We start from the raw sequence: 21,128 nt of genomic DNA on the forward strand, positions 1-21,128 counted from the left end.
GGCAGGGATAGTGTGCGTTATATGTGATATAACCATTTTCTCCAGACACTTCATAAGAACAGAGGTCAAAGCCACAGGGCGATAATCATTAAGACATGCGACAGGTTTTTTCTTTGCTATGGGTACAATTATGGTTTCCTTAAAACACAACGGTACCACACACAATGACAGGGACATATTAAAAATGTCAGTAAAGACTCCCGAAAGCTGGTCGAAACACAACTTAAGGACACGTGAGGCAATCCCGTCAGGGCCGGCCGCCTTATGAGTCCCAACGCTTTTAAAAGTTTTACTCACATCTCGTTGTGTCACCTGCAGCTCCACCGCACCGGGTGTTCCCCGCACCGGTGTAACTGGGTCCGTGTTGTGAGTTTCAAAGCGGGCGAAAAAGTTATTCAATTCGTCCGGTAGAGAGTCCGAGGTGTTAATAACAGCCGGCTTCGGTTTGTAATCCGTGATCGCCTGCAGCCCTCTCCACATACGCCGTGCGTCACAGCCACTATAGTTGTTCTCCAGTTTGTCCCTATATTGTCTCTTAGCGTCTCTGATCGCCCTTCTCAGGTCGTATCTGGATTTTTTGTACCGTTCCTCGTCCCCAGATTGAAAGGCGGCTCGGCGCTCTCTCAACTTCAGACGAGTATCATGGTTCATCCACGGCTTCTCGTTGGGATAAGAGCGAACGGTTCGCGCTGGGATGCAATTATCCACACAGAATTTAACATAGCTGGTGACAGTGTCAGCGTAGTTATCCAAACTTGTGGCTGAGTCTTTGAAGATGGACCATTCTGTCGATTCAAAGCAGCCCTGGAGTTTAGATACATTATCTGTGGACCAGCACTGAACAGACCTCTCCTTGGGTTGCTCGCTCTTCATTCTCTGCTTGTAGGCAGGTAGCAGTAGCACCGCATGGTGGTCAGATTTCCCAAAGTGGGGCCGTTGGACCGCTCTGTAGGCAGCCTTGATGGTGGAATAACAATGATCCAGCGTCCTTTCCTTCCTTGTTGGGCACTTAACGTGCTGGTAAAAGTGTGGCAGCACCGATTTCAAGTTGCAGTGGTTAAAGTCCCCAGCCACGATTGATATGGCTTCCGGGTGCTTATTTTCCTGCTTGCCTATGACATCGCTCAGCTCGTCCATAGCTTCGGATGCACTCACTTCTGGTGGGATGTATACAGCCGTCAGCAACACACAAGGGGGCAGGGGTATGCAGCTGCAGCATACCCTGGGTCCAGGGGGGGGAAATAAAAGTCACTTTTAAATATAAATCCATGAATGTCTCTTTGTCTATCTATGCTGGTTATTATGTTGTTAAATTACAGTAAAATAACTAAACTACAAATGCAAAATGGTATATTCCCAGGTTCTGCAGGTCAGCTGCACAGGTGCAATGCATTATTGTTAATTGTGGCACGTTTACTCACAGATATAAAGAGCTAGATGCCTCGTTCTCCTTTGCAGTTAATTGGAGCGATGTGCAAAAGTACTAGTCCGAACTTCCTGGAAAAACTAAGGGAACGCTGTCAGTCAAAGTGACTATTGACCAATCACAGAGTGTCTTTTCCGGGACTTATCCAAGGACTACAATTCAATTCAACAGAGCCATTGCCGATGTTGCTCAGCTGTTCTTACAGGCTGCATACGTGAAGACCAGCCCCCACCTGCCTCTGGTTGGCTTACCGACTTCCGTATGTGTGACGCACGCGGAAGCGATGAACACGGAAGCGATGAAGATTCCCTTAGTTGCTCAATGCTTACGCCCCTGTTACTAAGGTATGGCAACATGACTGGTGTCGCGCGTGCAAGACACCAGTCATGTTGCTATACCTTAGCCTTTTCTGAACTGACGCCACTGATTCCACCCACCTCCCCAGAGCCGCCAGGCGTGGTGTCCCAGCCCCAGGTGTCCAACATCACCAAGGACACCATGACGGTGAGCTGGTCTCCCCCAGGCCAGGACGGGGGGGCTCCTGTCCTGGGCTACGTCCTGGAGAGGAGGAAGAAAGGCAGCAACATGTGGGTCCCAGTCAGCAAGGAGCCGCTCACAGGTCAGTCTCCATCTGGAAATACTATGTCAGGGGTCTTCAACGTTTTCAGGCCAAGGAAGGACCCCTTAGTCGAGAGAGATGAAGCAGGGACCCCCACAACCTGTACACAGATTCCATATAGTTTCATCGTTTGACAGCACAATCAGTGTATTTTGGATTCATGTCAATTTGTGTTTCCAGATTTTTAACCACTTGAACCGTCAATACTTAATAAACTTGACCTTTCACTCTGTACGTAGTCTGCTCTTTTCCCCCTCTACACCAAACATCTTTGCCTAAAATAGATAATCTACAAGCTCGCAGCACGAGGCGTTGTGAGCTTGTAGATCTGCTATTTTTGGCTAAAGTTCTGAGGAAAAAAAGGTTTCTATCACACAAAAATTTGGAGGACCCCCTGTAGTAACCCTAAGGACCCCCTAGGGGTCCCGTACCCTTGTACTATGAAGACCCTTGTACTATGTGATTGGGCCGTATGATTATGGCAAAAATATATACAGTATATATATTTTTTTCATAAATGAATGCCCTACTTCATCATACTAGCGTCACTCAAAAGTAGCAGATCTGCAAGCTCCGTCTCTGAGCAGACGACTCCAAAGGAGAACCAATTCCTGATCTCACTGGCCTATTTAAACCTCCCTGCTCACAGCTCAGCCTTTCTGCAGCTGCTCTGCTATGCTGCTGCTTTGTGCTCTGCTCTATGACAGGTTCTTTTCATGCTCCCACCACCACCACCCCAGCATCCACCTGTTTCTATACAATTCCCTTATGGGGGTCTGTAGCAACTCATAATGTAATAACTGCTCATAATGTAATAAGGGCTCATAATGTAATAAAAAAAAGTAATAAAAACTCATAATGTAATAATCAGCTCATAATGTAATAAAAAAACGAGCGCATAACGTAATAACAGATTTTTCAATAATGTAATAATGTAATAATGTGTTACATTAAGAACCTCCACATAGGAGGCTCATAATGTAATACAACTTCATAATGTAATAATGTATTTTTTATTACATTATGAACTGATTATTACATTGAGCTTTTATTCCATTTTAATTATTACATTATGAGCTAGTTTTTTATTACATTATGAGCTGATTATTACATTATGAGTTTTTATTAAAAAAAATATTACATTATGAGCTGTTATTACATTATTGGTTGCGGGTAACAAACCTTGCCAACTTTGTTGATGAAGAATGGAGCAACTGTCTGCTAAACATGCAGCAAATGAATACATATAGGGACCATTTAAAGGGAATACACCATGAATTTTTATTTTTCCAATTTTTATGTATTTTTTTTGGTGTCCCACCAGCAGGTTCTATCCTCACAAAGTCCTATTTCTGACCATTGTGTCTTTCTCAGTTTATGGGCAGATCTATGGAAGCAGGTTTCAGAACGGGCTGTCTGATTTTAGGTCTGATTGTGTGCTGAGTGGGGGTTGGGGAGGGGTGGGCAGGCCTGAGAAGGAGGCAGGAGGAGCTGGGAGAGGGTTGGGGAGGGGAGGGGTGGGCAGGCCTGAGCAGGAGGTGGGGAGGAGTGTGGGGCCAAAACTGTCTCAATAGCGCAGTCCTCCCACTCAGGACAAGGTGGTACTGCAGCTGAAAATGCTCTGAAAGCCAGGCAGAAATGACAGGGGCTCTGTATTCAGGAGTGGTAATTTAGCCTCAAACCTTTTGAAAAACGTTTTTTTGGGACACAAACAATGTTATATTATTTTTAAATTATTACGTTATTTTTAAAAGCATGGTGTAGAACCATTAACTGTACAAAGAGCATCCACAATGTTCAACGTACAGTTCGTGATGGTATCGACACTGGGTGTTGATGCAACATCGATAATATCCCCATGTGGTCAGTATGACGACAGTCTGCCATTGCTAGTTCTGGGCCACTTTGCCGAAGGTCATGGGGACCATTATGTAAGCCTTGATGGACCAGTCACACACTTGATTCAAAGAGTCCAGGAAGCAGAGGAGAGAACATCACTTCGATCTGGCCCTCACTCTCGCCCCAAGTCTGGCCCTCACTGTGGCCCTGACCAGGTACCTCACTCTGGCCCTGACCCAGTACCTCACTCTGGCCCTGACCCAGTACCTCACTCTGGCCCTGACCTGTACCTCACTCTGGCCCTGACCCAGTACCTCACCTTGGCCCTGACCTGTACCTCACTCTGGTTTTAAGTCTGGACAGAGATGCAAGGTAAAAAAGACAACATTTGTCCCCTTCAGTGCGCTCTCCTCTGCTTCCTGGACTCTTTGAATTAAGTGTGTGTTATCGATGTTGTATCAACACCAGTGTCGATACATCACGAACTGTACGTTGAACATTGTGGATATTCGTTGTACAGTTAAATGATCCCCATAGGTCAGGGGTGTCCAAAGTGCGGCCCGGGGGCCAAATGCGGCCCGATGACAAATTGTATGCAGCCCGCAACTTCATTCCTAAATTGTACTATAAACGGCCCGCCAGCACCGTCAAACAAGAACATTTTACAGTATAATGACAGGATTCCATGTTCCCTGTTTTCTCATTCTGAAGGGGACAAATGTTGTATTTTTTACCTTGCATCTCTGGTTACATTTGGTATTGTGAGTTATTTGTGTTTTGTTCAGAGCACACACCTGGCATAAGACCATTGATATTAAATATTGTAATTGCGATGCATATGTACACTACAGTATGAGACTGGGGTTGTTATGGTCCTACCGAAAGTAAATTTAGTCAGGAGATATAGTCGGCCCTTGGGTGTTTTAATATTTTCTAATGTGGCCCCCTTTGAAAAAAGTTTGGGCACGCCTGCCATAGGTATTCATTTGCTGCATGTTTAGCAGATAGTTTCTCCATTCTTCATCAACAAAGTTGGCAGGGTGTGTAGCAACCAATAATGTAATAACGGCTCATATGTAATAAGAGCTCATAATGTAATAAGAAATGTAATAAAAACTCATAATGTAATAATCAGCTCATAATGTAATAAAAAACAAGTGTATAATGTAATAATTAAAATGTAATAAAAGCTCATAATGTAATAATCAGCTCATAACGTAATAAAAATACATTATTACATTATGAAGTTTTATCTATGTGGAGGTTCTTAATGTAACACATTATTACATTATTACATTATTGAAGAAGCTGTTATTACGTTATGCGCTCGTTTTTTTATTACATTATGAGCTGATTATTACATTATGAGTTTTTATTACATTTTTTTTATTACATTATGAGCCCTTATTACATTATGAGCAGTTATTACATTATGAGTTGCTACAGGGTCTATTTCATTCCCTGTAACATCTATTTGGAAAATATTACGGTGATGCTGGCTCCTGGTTGCTGCCCGCACAGAGTACAAAACAATGATGCTGGCTTTCAAAGCGGCATTTAGAACTGCAGAGTCACTCCCTAGCTTCCACCGATTGAGCCTTGACACCAAATAAATAAAATAAATATTTATGCTCAATATATTTATGCTAATTTATTCAGTTCTAAGAGTTGTCTGTCTGAAGTCTCTTCTTGACGTGTTTGTGTGTTCCAGGTACTAAGTGTGTGGTGGATGGACTGATGGAGGACATGGAGTATGAGTTCAGAGTGACCAGTGTGAACAGAGCGGGAGCAGGAAACCCCAGTTCCAGCTCCAACGCCGTCATCGCCAAAGACCCCATACGTAGGTACCAAAGACTCCATACGTACGTACCAAAGACCCCATACGTACGTACCAAAGACCCTAGGTACCAAAGACCCCATACGTAGGTACCAAAGACCCCAGGTACCAAAGACCCCATAGGTAGGTACCAAAGACCCCATACGTAGGTACCAAAGACCCCATAACTAGGGGGGTTTATGCGGAGATAGGGGTAAATTTAGGGTCAAGGGTCAAGTACATTTTAGCCACATTGATTCTGCCTCTGAGCTTGTGTCCCCACCTAGGGACTTGCATTTGGGTCCCCATCCAGGCACCTAATAGTGAAAGGCAACCGCACTCTCCCCAGTCCCGGAAAAGACGAGCTGTGATTGGCTGGCGTCGCTTTGAATGACAACCGAATCTCGCTACACCCCACGGAGGTTAGGGTTTGGGTTACGTTTAGGTTTTGGCATAGTTTTACTAAGGTTAGGGTTAGGTTTAGGTTCAGGCATAGTTTTACTGAGGTTAGGGTTGGTTGTCGAAACGATGTAGTAAATATTGACCAAGGGACTGCTTCCGCGTCGGAATGCGCCTCAAAGGAACTTCAGCCAATCACACGCTGGCAGGGTGAGGTTTGGCTGAGTGCGGTTGCCTATCGCTATAATGCCATCCAGGCACATGCATTTGGGTCCCCATCCAGAATCAATGGTTTAAACTTTAAAGTGTGGTTCCTGTGGAAATAAGCCTCAGCTTTCTAGGATCTTATTTTAGTTGACCTTGACCAGTGATTTGTACTGTCATGAAACTGTACTTTTTTCTATTGCAAACTTCTAATAAATTCATCAATCAATGGGGGTAAATTTACTTTAATCTAATTTTTTGTCTGAGGAATGCGAAAAATACAAATATTATTGAACTCAAGTCTCCATGGCGATACTAATCATTAGAAAAAAAGTCCTTAAAGTACATTTTGATGCCAAACGTTGGTACTTTTACTCAATTCCAGACTTTTACTTGTAACAGAGTGTTTCTACATTGCAATATTGATACTTTTACTTAAGTGAACACATTTGAGAACTTTTCCCACCACTGCCTGTAGGTGCACCCGGTCTGGTGAGGGACTTGCGCGTGTCGGACTCTTCCAACTCCTCCATCTCTCTGAGCTGGACGCCCCCGGGGGAAGGGGACGAGCCCTCCGGCTACATCCTGGAGGTCCGACCCGAGGACGCCAAAGAGTGGACCAAGGCCTCCAAGATCCCCATCGCCGGCACGGGCCACACGGTGCTGGGCCTGCAGGAGCGCATCAAGTACTTCTTCCGCATCCGCGCCGTCAACGAGGGAGGGGTGGGCGAGCCCATCAGACTGGAGCGGGGGGTTTTGGCCACGCCGCCACCTGGTGAGATCAGATGACTAATACTGTACTGGTTCCCAAACACTGGGTCAGGGGTTTGTGGGTCGCGGACCCATTTACATGGGTCCCTTAATTTTTGGTTTCCTACACTTTGCTGCGTTTTTCGTTGCGAAATGCGTTTTTCAGGGCAAGGAGAGAGAGAGAGATAGAGAGAGCAAGGGGCCGAGTGGTGCGTGAAACGGGCGGCAGTGTGCAAACGTGATTGACATAACGTGAGGTTGATTTTTTTATTTGCATGCTCCGAAACTCACTCCGATATTCGGCCCAAAAAACGCAGCAGTGTGCAACCACCTTAAGACTCCCTAATCGGGAGATAAGCGACCGCCACACAAACTTTAGAAGGCAATCGTAGCCAATCAGGAGGGAATATGGGAAGTGGGACAGATCCATGTTGATGACATTAACATATAGCCCATGTGCCACTACTTCCCATGCAGTGGCTCCAAGGTTTGACGTCCAGGGCAAGCTGAAGAACCAGATGGTGGTCCGTGCTGGAACAGCACTCTGCCTTCAGCTCAGCTTCAAAGTAAGAAAGACCTCCACCAGTGACATGCCATCAACAGCAAACTCCGTCGAGTAATCTTGAAATGGTTGTTGTCAGGCATGAAACCTCTTATATCCATATTTAAACTTTTTCGTTTTTTTGTAATTTAACGCCCTACTTGATCACACTGCGGTGACACAAAAGTTTCAAAAATAGCAGATCCACAAGCTCGAAACGCAGCACTTGTTTTGAGCTTGTCAATATTTTTTTTTGTTTGAACCAAATCTCACCAACAACAAATAGGCAATCTACAAGCTCACAAAACGCATCGCAGCACCCTCCAGGATAGTGATGCTGGGGTTCAAGAGGTTAATTCTCATTTCATGGATGAATCTACCCCCCCACCGCCTCCCTTTTTTTTACCTGTCCTCCTCCCAGGGTTCCCCTCCCCCGGTGGTGACTTGGCTCAAGGACGGCGTTCGAACCAGCGGCAAGGAGGCCATCACTAAGAGCAAGAGTCACTCCCAGCTGCTCATCTCCTCCTCCAAGAGGTGTGACTCTGGTGTCTACCGTGTCCACCTGAAGAACCCCTATGGAGCGGTCCACTATGACGTCAACGTCCGGGTGACAGGTACGCTGTCGGGTGGAGAACCTTGTACATGCTTTACAAGCTTTACAACGGAAGACAGGTTGGTTTTGAGATTGCCCGTAAAGCAGTTATTTTAGTCACAAACTCTCGCGGGTGAGTAGCTAACCTGCCGACGCTCATAGTCGAAAGAATGACTCGCCGAAAGAGCGAGATTTCCCCTTCAGAAACTCTAATTCGGGGTAATGCTTTTCAGAAGATGCGAGTGATGTTATTTTGTAGTTGAACCGGACCTTTCCGATGAAAGGTTTGGTGGTCGGAGACAGTATGGACAGGCCTTTAAGTTAAGGCATAAGAGCTGGTACTTAACTAGTTCGGGATAGTTTGGACCTTATTAACGTTCCCGAACTAGTTCGGCTTTAAAAAAAAAAAAAGCCGGCCGTCATCTGTTTACACGGCCCGCGAGAGCGTCGCGCCGCCGATATTTGCCATCCACTCCAATGCATTCCAGGATCTTTAGAGCTCATTTTCTCTGTTCCATGCATATCCATGAGGTGTGCAAGGTTTAATCACGGCTAAATCGCCGAGAATAGGGCTTCTAAAATGCTTGGTAGCCAATAGCTAACTTCAAGCTAACTTCATCCTGTTCCTGTTCATGCACAAAGGAAAGTGTTCAGGCGCGTCATGGCTGCGCACGGCTTGTGCATATACAGCGTATGTCTATGGTGGATTCTATGGCCATTGGGCGCCCTCTAGTGGTGATTCTGGGCACTGAAAGGGTTAAGACAATCAAAAAGAGCCCTAATTCATGGGTTGCATTTGTAGTAGAGATGGTCCGATCAGGTTTTTTGGAACCGATCACCAATCACCGATCACCTACGTTTGATCACCCGATACCGATCAATCACCGATCCGATCAAGTTGGGCAATATTATTATTATTTATTAAAAAAATAAATAAAGAAAAAACGTTTTCCCATAAAGACATGGCATTATTGTCTGCCCTTCATTATTTTCAACGCAAAAAAACAAACCATGTCACTCTCTTTCAATTATATACAATAACATTTCAGCTTACTTGGTTAATAGCATTTTTATTTAAAAGCAGAATCAATAATTGGCCTAATAGGCCCTTAAAATTGTTTTTCTCTACAGTATGGTACACATTTGGGGTCCTTGCTCTTGGCATGAAAATGTTTGAGAACCACTGTTCAGTGGTGTAAAGTAACTAAGTACATTTACTTATGTACGGTACTTAAGTACAATTTTGAGGCATTAGTACTTTACTTGAGTATTTCTAATTTACATTACTTTTACTTCTAGTCCACTACATCTCGTATCCAAATATTGTACTTTTACTCCACTACATTAATTTGAAAACATAGTTACTTAAATATAAAGGATTATATTATAAAACACATACATACACCACTTTAGCCCTATTTGAAAATAGCCAATCTGCAAGCTCACAACGCGTTGTGAGCTTGCATATCTGCTATTTTCAAACATTTTGTACTTTTACTTTTGGTACTTTATGTATATTTTGATGCCAATACTTTCATACTTTTACTCAAGTACATTTTGTATTCTGGACTGTAGGCTTATTACTTGTAACAGAGTGTGACCAGATGGACACTGATAGTATTGTTGAATATATTAAAGTGACAACGCCACTCCCAATTACAGGGTGGGAGACCCGCCTAACTTATGCATTTACTCTGTTATCGTTATGACCAACTAAATCTCCCCACACAGGGCTAAGAAGACTGACAGAGGCTTTTGTGAATCATAGCTTTACAACTTTATTTAGACAGCATCAGTGAGCAAAGGTTATCAAACATGTCGCACTACCATCATTAGACTGGGGTATTAATAACACTGTTCAATAAGAATAAATCACTGCAAAGATAAATCACTGCGACTTAAAGCGCACACCCCAAAGATATAATTGAACACTTAAAACACTGCACACTAATAAAAATAGGGAAGGGTAGCATACAGTCATCAAAAAGGTAGTGTAATAATTCGATACTCTTATGAAAAGCTGTATTACAAATACATACGAGACCTCTCCTATATGGAAGGCTCCGCTCTAGTCCCTGCCTGCTCTAGGCTCCCAGGTCCTAATGTCCCACCCGTCACATACACCCCCACTTTAAAAGGTTGCCGTCCCGGTAACATAACTTGTCCGACTAACGGGGCATGAGTACCATGTCCTGAAGCCCTGAAGGTCACTTGCTGGGAGTGTACTGATGGGGGTGGGGGATGTTGGGCCAAGGGCAGGGGCAGGTTAAATGGGTTCGAGTGCTGGCCGGCAGTAGTTCTGCTTGTGCGCCTTACCACTAGTTGTGGCTCCAATGGCTGCATGGTCATCTCCGACCTTTCAGGGGGATGTGGGCTGGTCTCTAAGAGTTCCGGGGACTCTGGAATGGACACTGCACCAGTGTCTGGGGACAGAGGATCTGGGTCTGTCTCCCAATCTGCAATCGGGTTTGAGTTGCCTTGGATTGGATGGGGGACATTTGGTGGGGTCACAAAACCTGATGAAAAGCTGTCATCCTCCTCACTTTCGGATCCTAGAGGGGGGATGTCATCCGTGTGGCTGAGCAGGGTGGGCACTGCCAGTGGCTCCATCACCAGGACTCCTCTTTCAGTGATCGGCCTCATGTGTGAACGATGGACATTCTTCTGCTGTACTGGGTTGTCACGGGACTGGATCTTGTATACTGTACCCACCTCGTCCAAGCATTCTACTACTTGGAAGACTGTCGACTCCCACACATCTTGAATCTTCCTTCGTCCTGGTCCATAGTTCTTCCGATAGACTAGAGTGCCGACTGGGAGGATGGATGTGGTTGTTGGAGGTTGACGCCGCTCCCTGGCTGTAGCAGCTGCGTCCAGGTGTTTTCGGGCAGCCACATACACAGTAGCCAGGTGCTCTTGGTGTTCTTTCACCCAGTCATCTGGTGTGGTAGCGGCTTGCTCTACTTCGGCTCGTCCCAGTAGCAGGTCCACGGGCAGCTGGGGCTTCTGTCCAAACATCAGCTCATATGGTGAATGACCCGTTGACTGGTGGACTGTGGTGTTGTACGCAAACAACAACTGGGGGAGGATTTGCGGCCACTTTCTCTTCTTCTCGCCTGGGATGGTGCGCAACAGGTCGTGAAGTGATCGGTTGAACCTCTCGCACTGACCATTTCCCTCTGGCCGGTAAGCAGTTGTCCTGGTTTTTGCGATGCCATACAACTGACAGAGGCGTTTGAGTAGTTCCCCTTCAAAACTCCGCCCTTGGTCGGAGTGGAGTCGTTTAGGGACCCCGTACGTATAGAACCATTTCTCAGTCAGTATTTTCACTACCGTGTGAGCCTTCTGATCTGACGTTGGATATGCTTGAGTGAATTTGGAGAAGACGTCAGTCACGACCAAGACGTGTTCTCTTCCATCACTGGCTCTCTCCAATGTGGTGAAGTCAATGGCTAGCACTTCCAATGGTTTGGAGGCCATTAGGTGCCCCATGAAGGTTCTGACTGATGGTCGTACAGCCTTGGCAATGACACAGCGTTCGCACTCTTTGCACCACTGGTCAATGTCCATGCGCATGTTGGGCCAGTAACACCTCTCTCGGACAAGGGCTGTTGTCCTCTCTGCACCCTGGTGGCCATGGTTGTCATGCAAGCTGGTAAGTACCTCGGTCTGTAGTGCTTTTGGTAATAGCAACTGGTGCACTGCCTTTCGGCCTGGGGGCATCTGTATTTCTCTGTACAGCACATCATCCTCTTCTCTTATTCTTCTCCACTGCCGAGCCAGCTCCAAAACCTGGTCCGATTCCTTAGTTCGTTCTACTTTGTTTGGGGGCTGCCCTCTCCTCCAGTAGACAAGGAACGGTTTTATCACTGGGTCAGTGGCTTGCAGGGCCTGCAGGTCAGCCTTCTCCCGCATTGGAGCTGCATCCACAGCCATGGTACTGGCCGTGAGCTGTGGTGGGCCCCCTGGGTGCTGTATGGAGCTATTGGCTACCTGTGGGGGGACTGAGAAGCCAGGCACAATAGCAGGGAGGGATTGGGGAACTGGATTATTTGGTTGTCGGGAAAGGGCGTCGGCATTGCGATTGGCTGTGCCAGGACGGTACTTGACGTCAAAGTTAAAGCTGGCCAACTGGGATGCCCACCGCTGTTCCACTGCTGCCAATTTCGCCGTCTGGAGATAGCTCAGGGGGTTGTTATCTGTATATACAGTAAAGGTCGTCCCTAGGAGGTATTCTCTGAACTTCTCGGTGACGGCCCACTTCAAGGCCAGAAATTCCAATTTCATCGAACTGTAGTTGGACATATTTCTCTCCGTTGGCTTGAGTCCCCGACTAGCAAAAGCGATGGGCCGGCGTGCGCCATCCTGCTCTTGGGAGAGTACCGCGCCGAGGCCCTGGTGGCTGGCATCTGTTTCCAGGATGAAGGGCCTTTTAAAATCAGCGTAGCCAAGGACAGGGGCAGTGACCAGCTTGTTCTTTAGTGTTTGGAATGCTTGTTCGCAGTGTCCACTCCAATGACCTTCCAACTTAACACTGACCCTTGACCGGGGTGTCTTCTTACCCTCTTCCAACTCTCCCACCAGCCGGTGGAGCGGAGCAGCATGCTTGGCGAATCCTTCCACGAAACGTCTATAGTAGGAGCAGAAACCCAAGAAGGAACGAAGCTCGGTGACCGTTGATGGGTGTTTCCACTCTGCTACTGCCCTGGTCTTCTCCGGGTCGGTGGCCACACCGGCAGAGGAAATGACATGGCCCAGGTACTTCACCTCCCGCTGGAAGAAGTGGCATTTAGACATCTTCAGTTTCAGGTTGTGCTGCTGGAGCCGACTCAGGACCATCTCCAACCGTTGCAGGTGTTGACTGAAAGATGTGGAGAAGATGACGATATCATCCAAATATAGCAGCAGTGACTGGAAACTCTGGTCTCCGAAGATATGCTCCATCAGGCGTTGGAAGGTGCCTGGTGCGTTGCAAAGTCCAAATGGCATTCTATTGAACTCGAAGAGGCCAAATGGGGTACAGAAAGCCGTCTTCTCTTTGTCTTTCTCTGCCATCGGTACTTGATTGTACCCGCTTGCCAAGTCGAGGGTCGAGAACCATTTGGCACCGGTAAGGGCATCCAACGACTCCTCGATGCGTGGCAGCGGGTAGGCGTCCTTTCTTGTCTTGGCGTTGAGTTGTCAATCAACACACAGCCTTATGTCCCCACACTTCTTCTGGACCACCACAATGGGGGAAGAGTAGGGGCTGCAACTCACCCTCACGATGTCTCGTTGTAGAAGGTCTTGTATATGGGCCTTGACGAGTGAGAACTGAGAGGGGGGGAGGCGGCGGTACCGCTGGCGTACAGGGGCCTCGTCCATCACCGGAATGTTGTGGTGGATCAAGTTGGTACAGCCCAGCTCCCCGTCAGACAGGCTGAAGGAGTCTCGATACTTAGTCAACAATGTCTTGGCTGCCTGTACATCAGCAGGGGGCAGGTCAGGCCACTTCAGCTCATGCAGCCCAGGGAGGGGGAGAGGGGAGGAGGGAGACAGGGTACGGGGTTGTGCTGCCATGGACTGGATGAACACGACCTGCCTGTCCGGGTCCTCCAACTGCTCTTCCACCTGTATCGACTGGGAGGGGGCATGTAGGTCAGCCAGATGTAGTGACCCCAGCAACGTTTTTGGTTTCAGCCACTGGTCTTCCTCTCCAACATTCACAATGGGGATGTTGACGGTCCCCCTGGAAACAGTGAGGAGGGCACTGGAGATCAGCAGGTTCATGGGAAGGTGACCTTTCCCATAGGGCAGGGGCTCTAGCATTACACTGTCCAGTGCCGGACCGGGGCCTTGGTTACACGTGGCCTGGATGAACTTTAGGGAGCCGGATGGAATGCGGATCGCTGGTCCTGGCAGTGCCACCGCCTCCCCCACTGACAGTGACAATATGCACAAGCTGGCCATTTTGCTCTTATGTCACACACTGGATAGGAAACCAATGTTCTACATTGCTGAGGCTTTGTGTGTGTATCCTGTGCCAGTCATACTGTGAGTCTAATCCCTGACAAACGACAGCGCTGAAAAGGACACATTTCTGGAGGCAGTTTGAGAAACACCAATGACGGAAGCTCTTTGTGCTCTTTTCTTATGAAACCTTGATCCTTGGACGTTTATGTCTTGACTTAACGGATTGAGAGTGCCGTCTTACAGCTATAAAAAACGGACTATAAAGAAATAGAATCTAATGTGGATCTACTCGGGATCAGCAGAGAAACAGCATGGCTTAAGGTGGATCTCAGACAGAATCATATCGTCGTAGTCGGGTGGAAACCTTGTATGTCCAAAACCGTTCGTTTTGTATTTATCATCTATAAAATGTACTAGACTAGCGTCGTGAATCAGCGTCTTGTGATCAGCGTGGGTGGGGTTTTCCCAGAACTCATGTGCGTTTCCAAGTAAACAAGCACCGCGGACGGGTACCGCACATCGCGTCGCCCGTCGCAGTATTATGCGATCGTATCGATCTCGCTATGAAACATCAGTAGCAGGCATGTTATGTTGTGTTTGATTCCTAGTTCGTAGTGCTCCTATTCTGCCTGTTTCTTTGGTTAGCAAGTAGCACTAGCAAGCAACATGCTAGCCACTAGCCAGCCACATAACAACACTACGTCATCTGCTTTGCTACTGTTGTGTTGGTCAGACAGTGAACCAATCGCAGAAGACTGCCTCTTTGGCAACGCCCATCCCAGAAATTGCCTTGGACGAGAGCAAGTTCAGACTGAATAATGGAGTGAAACGAAATGTCAATTCAGGCTGAGTGTCAGGCTATTGAAAAACAACATGTTGAAAGAATTGCCCTCTCTGTGTAGAAATCAAGCATCGACAATAGCCGACCTCCAAGCTCACGCGCTGTGATGCGTTGTGAGCTTGGAGGTCTGCTATTTTTTTATATTTTCACCAAAAGGCCCTTTTAGAAATGTCAGCCCCTGCCTCTCTAACATTCTCTGCGCGTCCCTGGAGATTAGCTCCAGACAGACTGACACATGCTAGGACATTCACCAAATATTGGAATATTCGAATATCAAAGTCACTATTCAATGTTGTTCACAAAAGTCGAATATTCGCTTTCTTCTTTTTTTTTAATTGTTTTCTCTTTAAAAAATATATAGTTTATAAAACTTGGCTAGATAGGAATTTGTTGATGCTCTATACCAGGGGTTCTCAAACCTTTTTAGGCCATGACCCCCAAAATAAACATATTTGAACTGGGGACCCCCACCCTGACAAGCACTTGGAATTGTAGGTATTACATTTAATTTGACTCTGTTCCGCAGATAAATATTGTGAAAATAGCCGATCTACATGCTCACAACAATGTTCGCCTCTTGCTTACTTAATATTTGACAGTTTGGCCAGTCCTGTAGAATATTCGATTATTCGAATACTTTGAGGTCGAATAATTCGAATACTAAAAATCACTATTTGTGAATGCCCTAACTGACACATACTCATGAATGCAAAGCCAAAAGGTAACGCTCCTCTCTTCTCCCCTCCCTTTTGGGGCCAGACTTCCCCCGGCCTCCCAGGAACCTGTATCTGAAGGAGGAGGTCCCAGGCACGGTCACCCTGCATTGGGAGCACAGCCCTGACCTGGAGGATGACGAGGACACCCACTATGTGGTCCTCAAGCGAGACACCAGCACCCCGTCCTGGTTCACCGCCGCCGAGCGCATCTACAGCAGCAAGTACACCGTCACCGGGCTGCTCCCCGGGAGGAAGTACTACTTCCGGGTGCTGGCCCAGAACGCCATCGGAGACAGCGACCCCCTGGACTCCAAGGAGCCCACGGTGATCGCCAAGGAGAATAAAGGTGGCTGGTTTGAGTAGAGCAGGGGTTTTCAAAGTGGGTGACGGGGCACCCTGGGGTGCCGCGTCTACAGTCCAGGGGTGCCGCGAGATCATTTGATAATATTTGGAATTCAATTGGACACTTGAAAAAATATTTAGTCTCATTTTAAACTTGAAGTACAAATTATTTTCAGTCAGTTCTAACCAAAATGGCTATTATTTCTTTCTTCGCAACATAATCACTAAATTATCAGCACTGTCAGGCAGAAACCTCGTATCTCCAAGTTTCAAATGTGTACGTCTTTTGGTAAAGTAAAGCCCTGCTTCATCATATAAGACCGATGCGAGGCGTTGTGTGCTTGTAGATCGGCTGTTTTCACTTGTTTAGTACATTTTATAGATGATAAATACAAAACAAACGGTTTTGGACATACAAGGTTTCCACCCGACAACTAGTAACTCAGTCCCACTTTTTCCCCCTTTGTGACGCCACTGTGTGTGTGTGTGTGTGTGTGTGTGTGTGTGTGTGTGTGTGTACCTCAGAGGCTATCAGCAGTCTCATGATGAAGGAGTACAAGGCACCGTCTCGCCAGGTGAAGCCAACCTTCCTGCTCCCACTGAAGAACCACGCAGTCAGCAGAGGCCATGACTGCACCATGAGCTGTGCCTACCAGGGCATGCCTACTCCACAGGTATGAGGGCGTTTCTTTAACCATAGAAAGAAATGCAAAAAGGCACTTTTTAAAGACGGATAAAAGGGCTGGGGCTCAAGCCCACTTTGATGTCTATGTGTGCACGTGCTAGGACATTCACGAATAGTGATTTTTTAGTATTCGATTTATTCGACCTCAAAGTATTCGAATAGTCGAATATTCGACAGGACTGGCCAAACTGTCAAATATTAAGTAAGCAAGAGGCGAACATTGTGAAAATAGCCGATCTACATGCTGTAGATCAGCTATTTTCACAATATTTATCTGCGGAACCGGGTCACATTAAATGTAATTCCTACAATTCCAAGTGCTTGTCAGGGTGGGGGTCCCCAGTTCAAATATGTTTATTTTGGGGGTCACGGCCTAAAAAGGTTTGAGTACCCCTGGTATAGAGCATTAACTAATTCATCCACCAGGGGCATTGACAACTCATTCTTAGGACTTTTTCGACTTCGGTGAACGTTGTCGAATAGTGACTTTGATATTCGAATATTTGGTGAATGCCCTAGCACGACACGTGCCTGTATGAGGGACATGAAAAATTGCACACCGAAATGAGAAAAAATAGGTAACACTTTACTTAAAGGTTGTGACTCTGGTGTCTACCGTGTCCACCTGAAGAACCACTATCTAATGCATTATAAGATGAATGGAACAGCACATTATAACTAAATTAACTAAGCTAAAGTGTCTTTGTTATAAGTTGTTTTGCATAATTATAAACATTTATAACGAGTGTTATGAAGCATAAGTCAACAATGATGTAATATAAATGGGGTTATAATGCAATATAAAATGAATTATAGAGCTATCAGCCGACATGACGCGTTTGCACAAAGAACAAACACAAAGTACTGTATTCCCCTTATTCCTGGCTCTTTTACAGAGGGTGCTAGACAGTTTTTCTCTGTGTGCTGCTTCAAAAACATCTTTTCACTAAGTAAGGAAGTGACAGGGAATTGTCTGTTGCCAGATTTTGCCAAAGAAATAAGCCCAACAGAAGCAACTAGGCTCAGTTTTACATTTACATTTAACAACATAACAAAATAGCAGATCAGCAAGCTCACAATGTGTCACATTGTTGTTACTCCGGTGTTCTACAGGCGTGCTGGTACAAGGGAGGGGTGAAGATCTCGGACTCCTCTCGCTTCTGGTACAACACTGCCAACGGGGTGTGTACCCTGGTCATCCCCACCTGTGGAGTCAAAGACAGTGGAGAGTACACCCTGGTTCTGGACAACCCTCTGGGGACAGCACAGTGCTCCTGCACCCTGGTGGTCTTCGGTAAGTACGCTAACACTTCTAACAAGCCTGAGTGTTGCTATAGCTTTCATATCCTATTTAATCTAACAGTAGTGGACCCACCCACAGGATAGCATCTGTCTGGTGGAAACCTCATGTCCAAAACTGCTACTTTCCAGGATTCAAATGTAGCAGATCTACAAGCTCGAAACACGTCGCTTCGCACCGCATTTCGAGCTTGTGGATCTGCTATTTCTCATGCTTGCTTTTGTGTGACTCTGTAGTATTAGTCAGGGGATATCTTCAGAAATAGTGTCATATCCTGGAATACATTCCATACCAAAAGAATTCTTCACCAATGTGTAAAGGTGTCTAGTAACACATCCCACAAAGACTGAAATTCAGTTTCCCTAGGAGAATCCTTGACAGCTGCTGAAAGTTGGGGTCCCATTAAATTAAGTATACTATACAGGATAAGTAGCATGTGAGGGGTCAAACTAAGGGGTTTTCATGATTCTGAATCCATTGCAAGCATTTATTTTGCAAAAAAAAAAAAAAAAAAAAAAAAAAAAAAACGTTCCTTGGGCAAAAAAAAGGGCTATGGTTTAGTGATGAGTCATCACTTTTCACACTTTTGTAGGAGCCGACTTCATCCCCAGGAATGTTTTTCGTGCAAAACAAATGCTTGCAATGGATTCAGAATCATGAAAAAACCCTAGTTTGACCCCTCACATACCTTTTATTTTGGTGTGTTTTATCCTGCATTAAGCATTAAGTTAATATGGGACCCCAACTTTCAGCAGCTGTCACGGATTCTCCTAGGGAAACTTAATTTCAGTCTTTGTGGGATGTGTTACTACTTACTAGACACCTTTACAAACACATTGGTGAAGAATTCTTTTGGTAAGGAATTTATTCCAGGACTTTTTAAGATATCCCCCGACTAAATTATCAAGATGGGCTTTGATTTATGAAGAAAAAAAATATATATATATAAAATATGGTGCTAAGAGGTCTACCGGACAGCAACGATGTACAGTATATGTCTGAACATAGCAGGGAGACACTGTTTTGTTATAAACATTCTCTACCATATAGATTGGTTCTATGGAACTTCAGAGTGCACAAATGTCACTTTTGTACACACATTTACAAAAGGTTAAATGAACACATGGAAGAACTGGTATGGATAGATAAAGAGGGGAAGATGGAGCTTGGAATGAACAGTTGCTGACCTCTGCTCTCCACCATCATGTGTTGCAGACAAGGATGACAACAGCCTCTTGGAGAGCCTGACTGACCCTGCAAACAAAGAGAGGATCATGTGAGAGGGCGACCTGGCCTGCCACAGTGTGGTGCTTCTCAAAAAGAACTACCAAGTTGATATGTAATTGATTTGGCCACCGGACCCCCCCCCCCCCATCAGAAAATGTATTATGCCACAGGGACCCCCATACAACAGGGGTCTTCAACGTTTTCAGGCCAAGGACCCCTTAGTTGAGAAAGCGATGAAGCAGGGACCCCCTCGTAGATTCCATATAGTTTCATTGTTTGACACCACAATCATAATTGTATTTTGGATTCATGTCAATTTGTGTTTTCAGATATTTAACCACTTGAACTTGCATTTCACTCTGTTTATTCAGCTCTTTTCCCCCTCTGTACCAAATGCCTTTGCTAGGAAAAAAAAGAAAAAAAGGAGAAAAAAGGTTTCTATCACACAAAGATTTGGAGGACCCCCTGTAGTAACTCTGAGGACCCCCTAGGGGTCCCGGGCCCCCTGCCCTGTTGAAGAACCCTGCCATACAAGATTCCCCCCCCCCCATGATAATGTAGTTGACGGATTCAATTCTGTTTGACTTGGTTCCACTGATGTATTGTGAAAATAAATAGCTTATAGATCAGCTATTTTCACAATTTCTGCCTCTAATATATTATTCGACAATTTGGCCAATGTTTGACCAGTTTTTAATAGTATAGTTTGTTGATTACTTTTGATGCAGTGATGGTGAAAAAGCACTAACCAAACAACAAAATAACTAATCTAAACAAAATGATGAATAAAAACCTGGCACTCAAACCTAACATAGTGTTTTATGTGAAAATGTAAAGGGTACCCCAAATCTTACCCATTGATTCCCTGATAGAAACAGAAATAAATGAAACAGAATGTTATGAGCACAACCCAGACTAGCCCTAGAATGTCTCCAATATTCGGTCGAATGATACTCCGTATATTCCCTCAGATCTGGAGCCATAGAACGCTCCCATGGCGCGGCGGTTAGCAACTAATCTGCGCGGCACTAAAGTGCTGCGCGCTACTTGTGTACTCACCCAATAATTAATTCCTCAGCCTGGGAGAAAGACATTGTCCTATAGTGTCATATCCATTTGAAAGTTCTGGCTGAAAACGTGTACTTTGTAAAATATCTCCACTTATCACGAGCCAACACGGACGACTGACACGACCGGGCGAGGGGCCCGGAATGACTGCTGGACTGAATATATCAAAACTTCCTTTTGGAAGCACAAAAGTACGGGGCACGCAATCACGCAGGTGGTGCGATTAGTCACCCCACGTCAATCACAAGCACCTGTCAATTGTGTGCCCCGTACGTTTTGTGCTTCCCAAAGGAAGTTTTGATATATTCAGTCCAGCAGTCATTCCGAGCCCCTCGCCCGGTCGTGTAAGTCGTCCGTGTTGGCTCGAGATAAGTGGAGATATTTTACAAAGTACACGTTTTCAGCCATAACTTTCAAATGGATATGACACTACAGGACAATATCTTTCTCCCAGGCTGAGGAATTAATTATTGGGTGAGTACACAAGTAGCGCGCAGCACTTTAGTGCCGCGCAGATTAGTTGCTAACCGCCATGGGAGCGTTCTATGGCTCCAGATCTGAGGGAATATACGGAGTATCATTCGACCGAATAATGGAGACATTCTAGGGCTAAACCCAGACATGTCTCTCAGGACATGGTCAAAAGGGAACAGGTGACTGACTGAGTGTGCACACTGCACAGGTGTACTGATGGTTCGATGATTAGGGAACCAATCGGGTGGTGGCAGTGATATAAAGTAAGTAGTCATACGATTTTGAGTCATTTGTACTTTACTAGAGTATTTCAAATTTCCAATAGGCCCTACTTTTA

At 45.7% G+C, this 21,128-nt stretch overlaps 1 protein-coding gene across 1 annotated transcript in view; it reads left to right on the forward strand.

Annotated features, from left to right (window-relative positions):
• Positions 1–19,302, forward strand: part of LOC308294251 (immunoglobulin superfamily member 22-like) — a gene marked incomplete at both ends in the record, with an annotated part of 55,093 nt that extends 35,791 nt beyond the window's left edge. Inside the window, 9 exons of the mRNA XM_080736978.1 lie at positions 1,872–2,045; positions 5,596–5,724; positions 6,782–7,078; positions 7,531–7,619; positions 8,016–8,208; positions 15,739–16,041; positions 16,563–16,711; positions 17,836–18,016; positions 19,238–19,302. Coding sequence (XP_080593104.1) covers positions 1,872–2,045; positions 5,596–5,724; positions 6,782–7,078; positions 7,531–7,619; positions 8,016–8,208; positions 15,739–16,041; positions 16,563–16,711; positions 17,836–18,016; positions 19,238–19,302 — 1,580 coding nt within the window. The remainder of the gene's footprint in view (positions 1–1,871; positions 2,046–5,595; positions 5,725–6,781; positions 7,079–7,530; positions 7,620–8,015; positions 8,209–15,738; positions 16,042–16,562; positions 16,712–17,835; positions 18,017–19,237) is intronic.
• Between the last annotated feature and the right edge of the window lie 1,826 nt (positions 19,303–21,128).

This window comes from Nannobrachium achirus (genome assembly GCF_963921795.1).
Source record: "Nannobrachium achirus genome assembly, chromosome: 11".
Lineage (NCBI taxonomy): Eukaryota > Metazoa > Chordata > Actinopteri > Myctophiformes > Myctophidae > Nannobrachium > Nannobrachium achirus.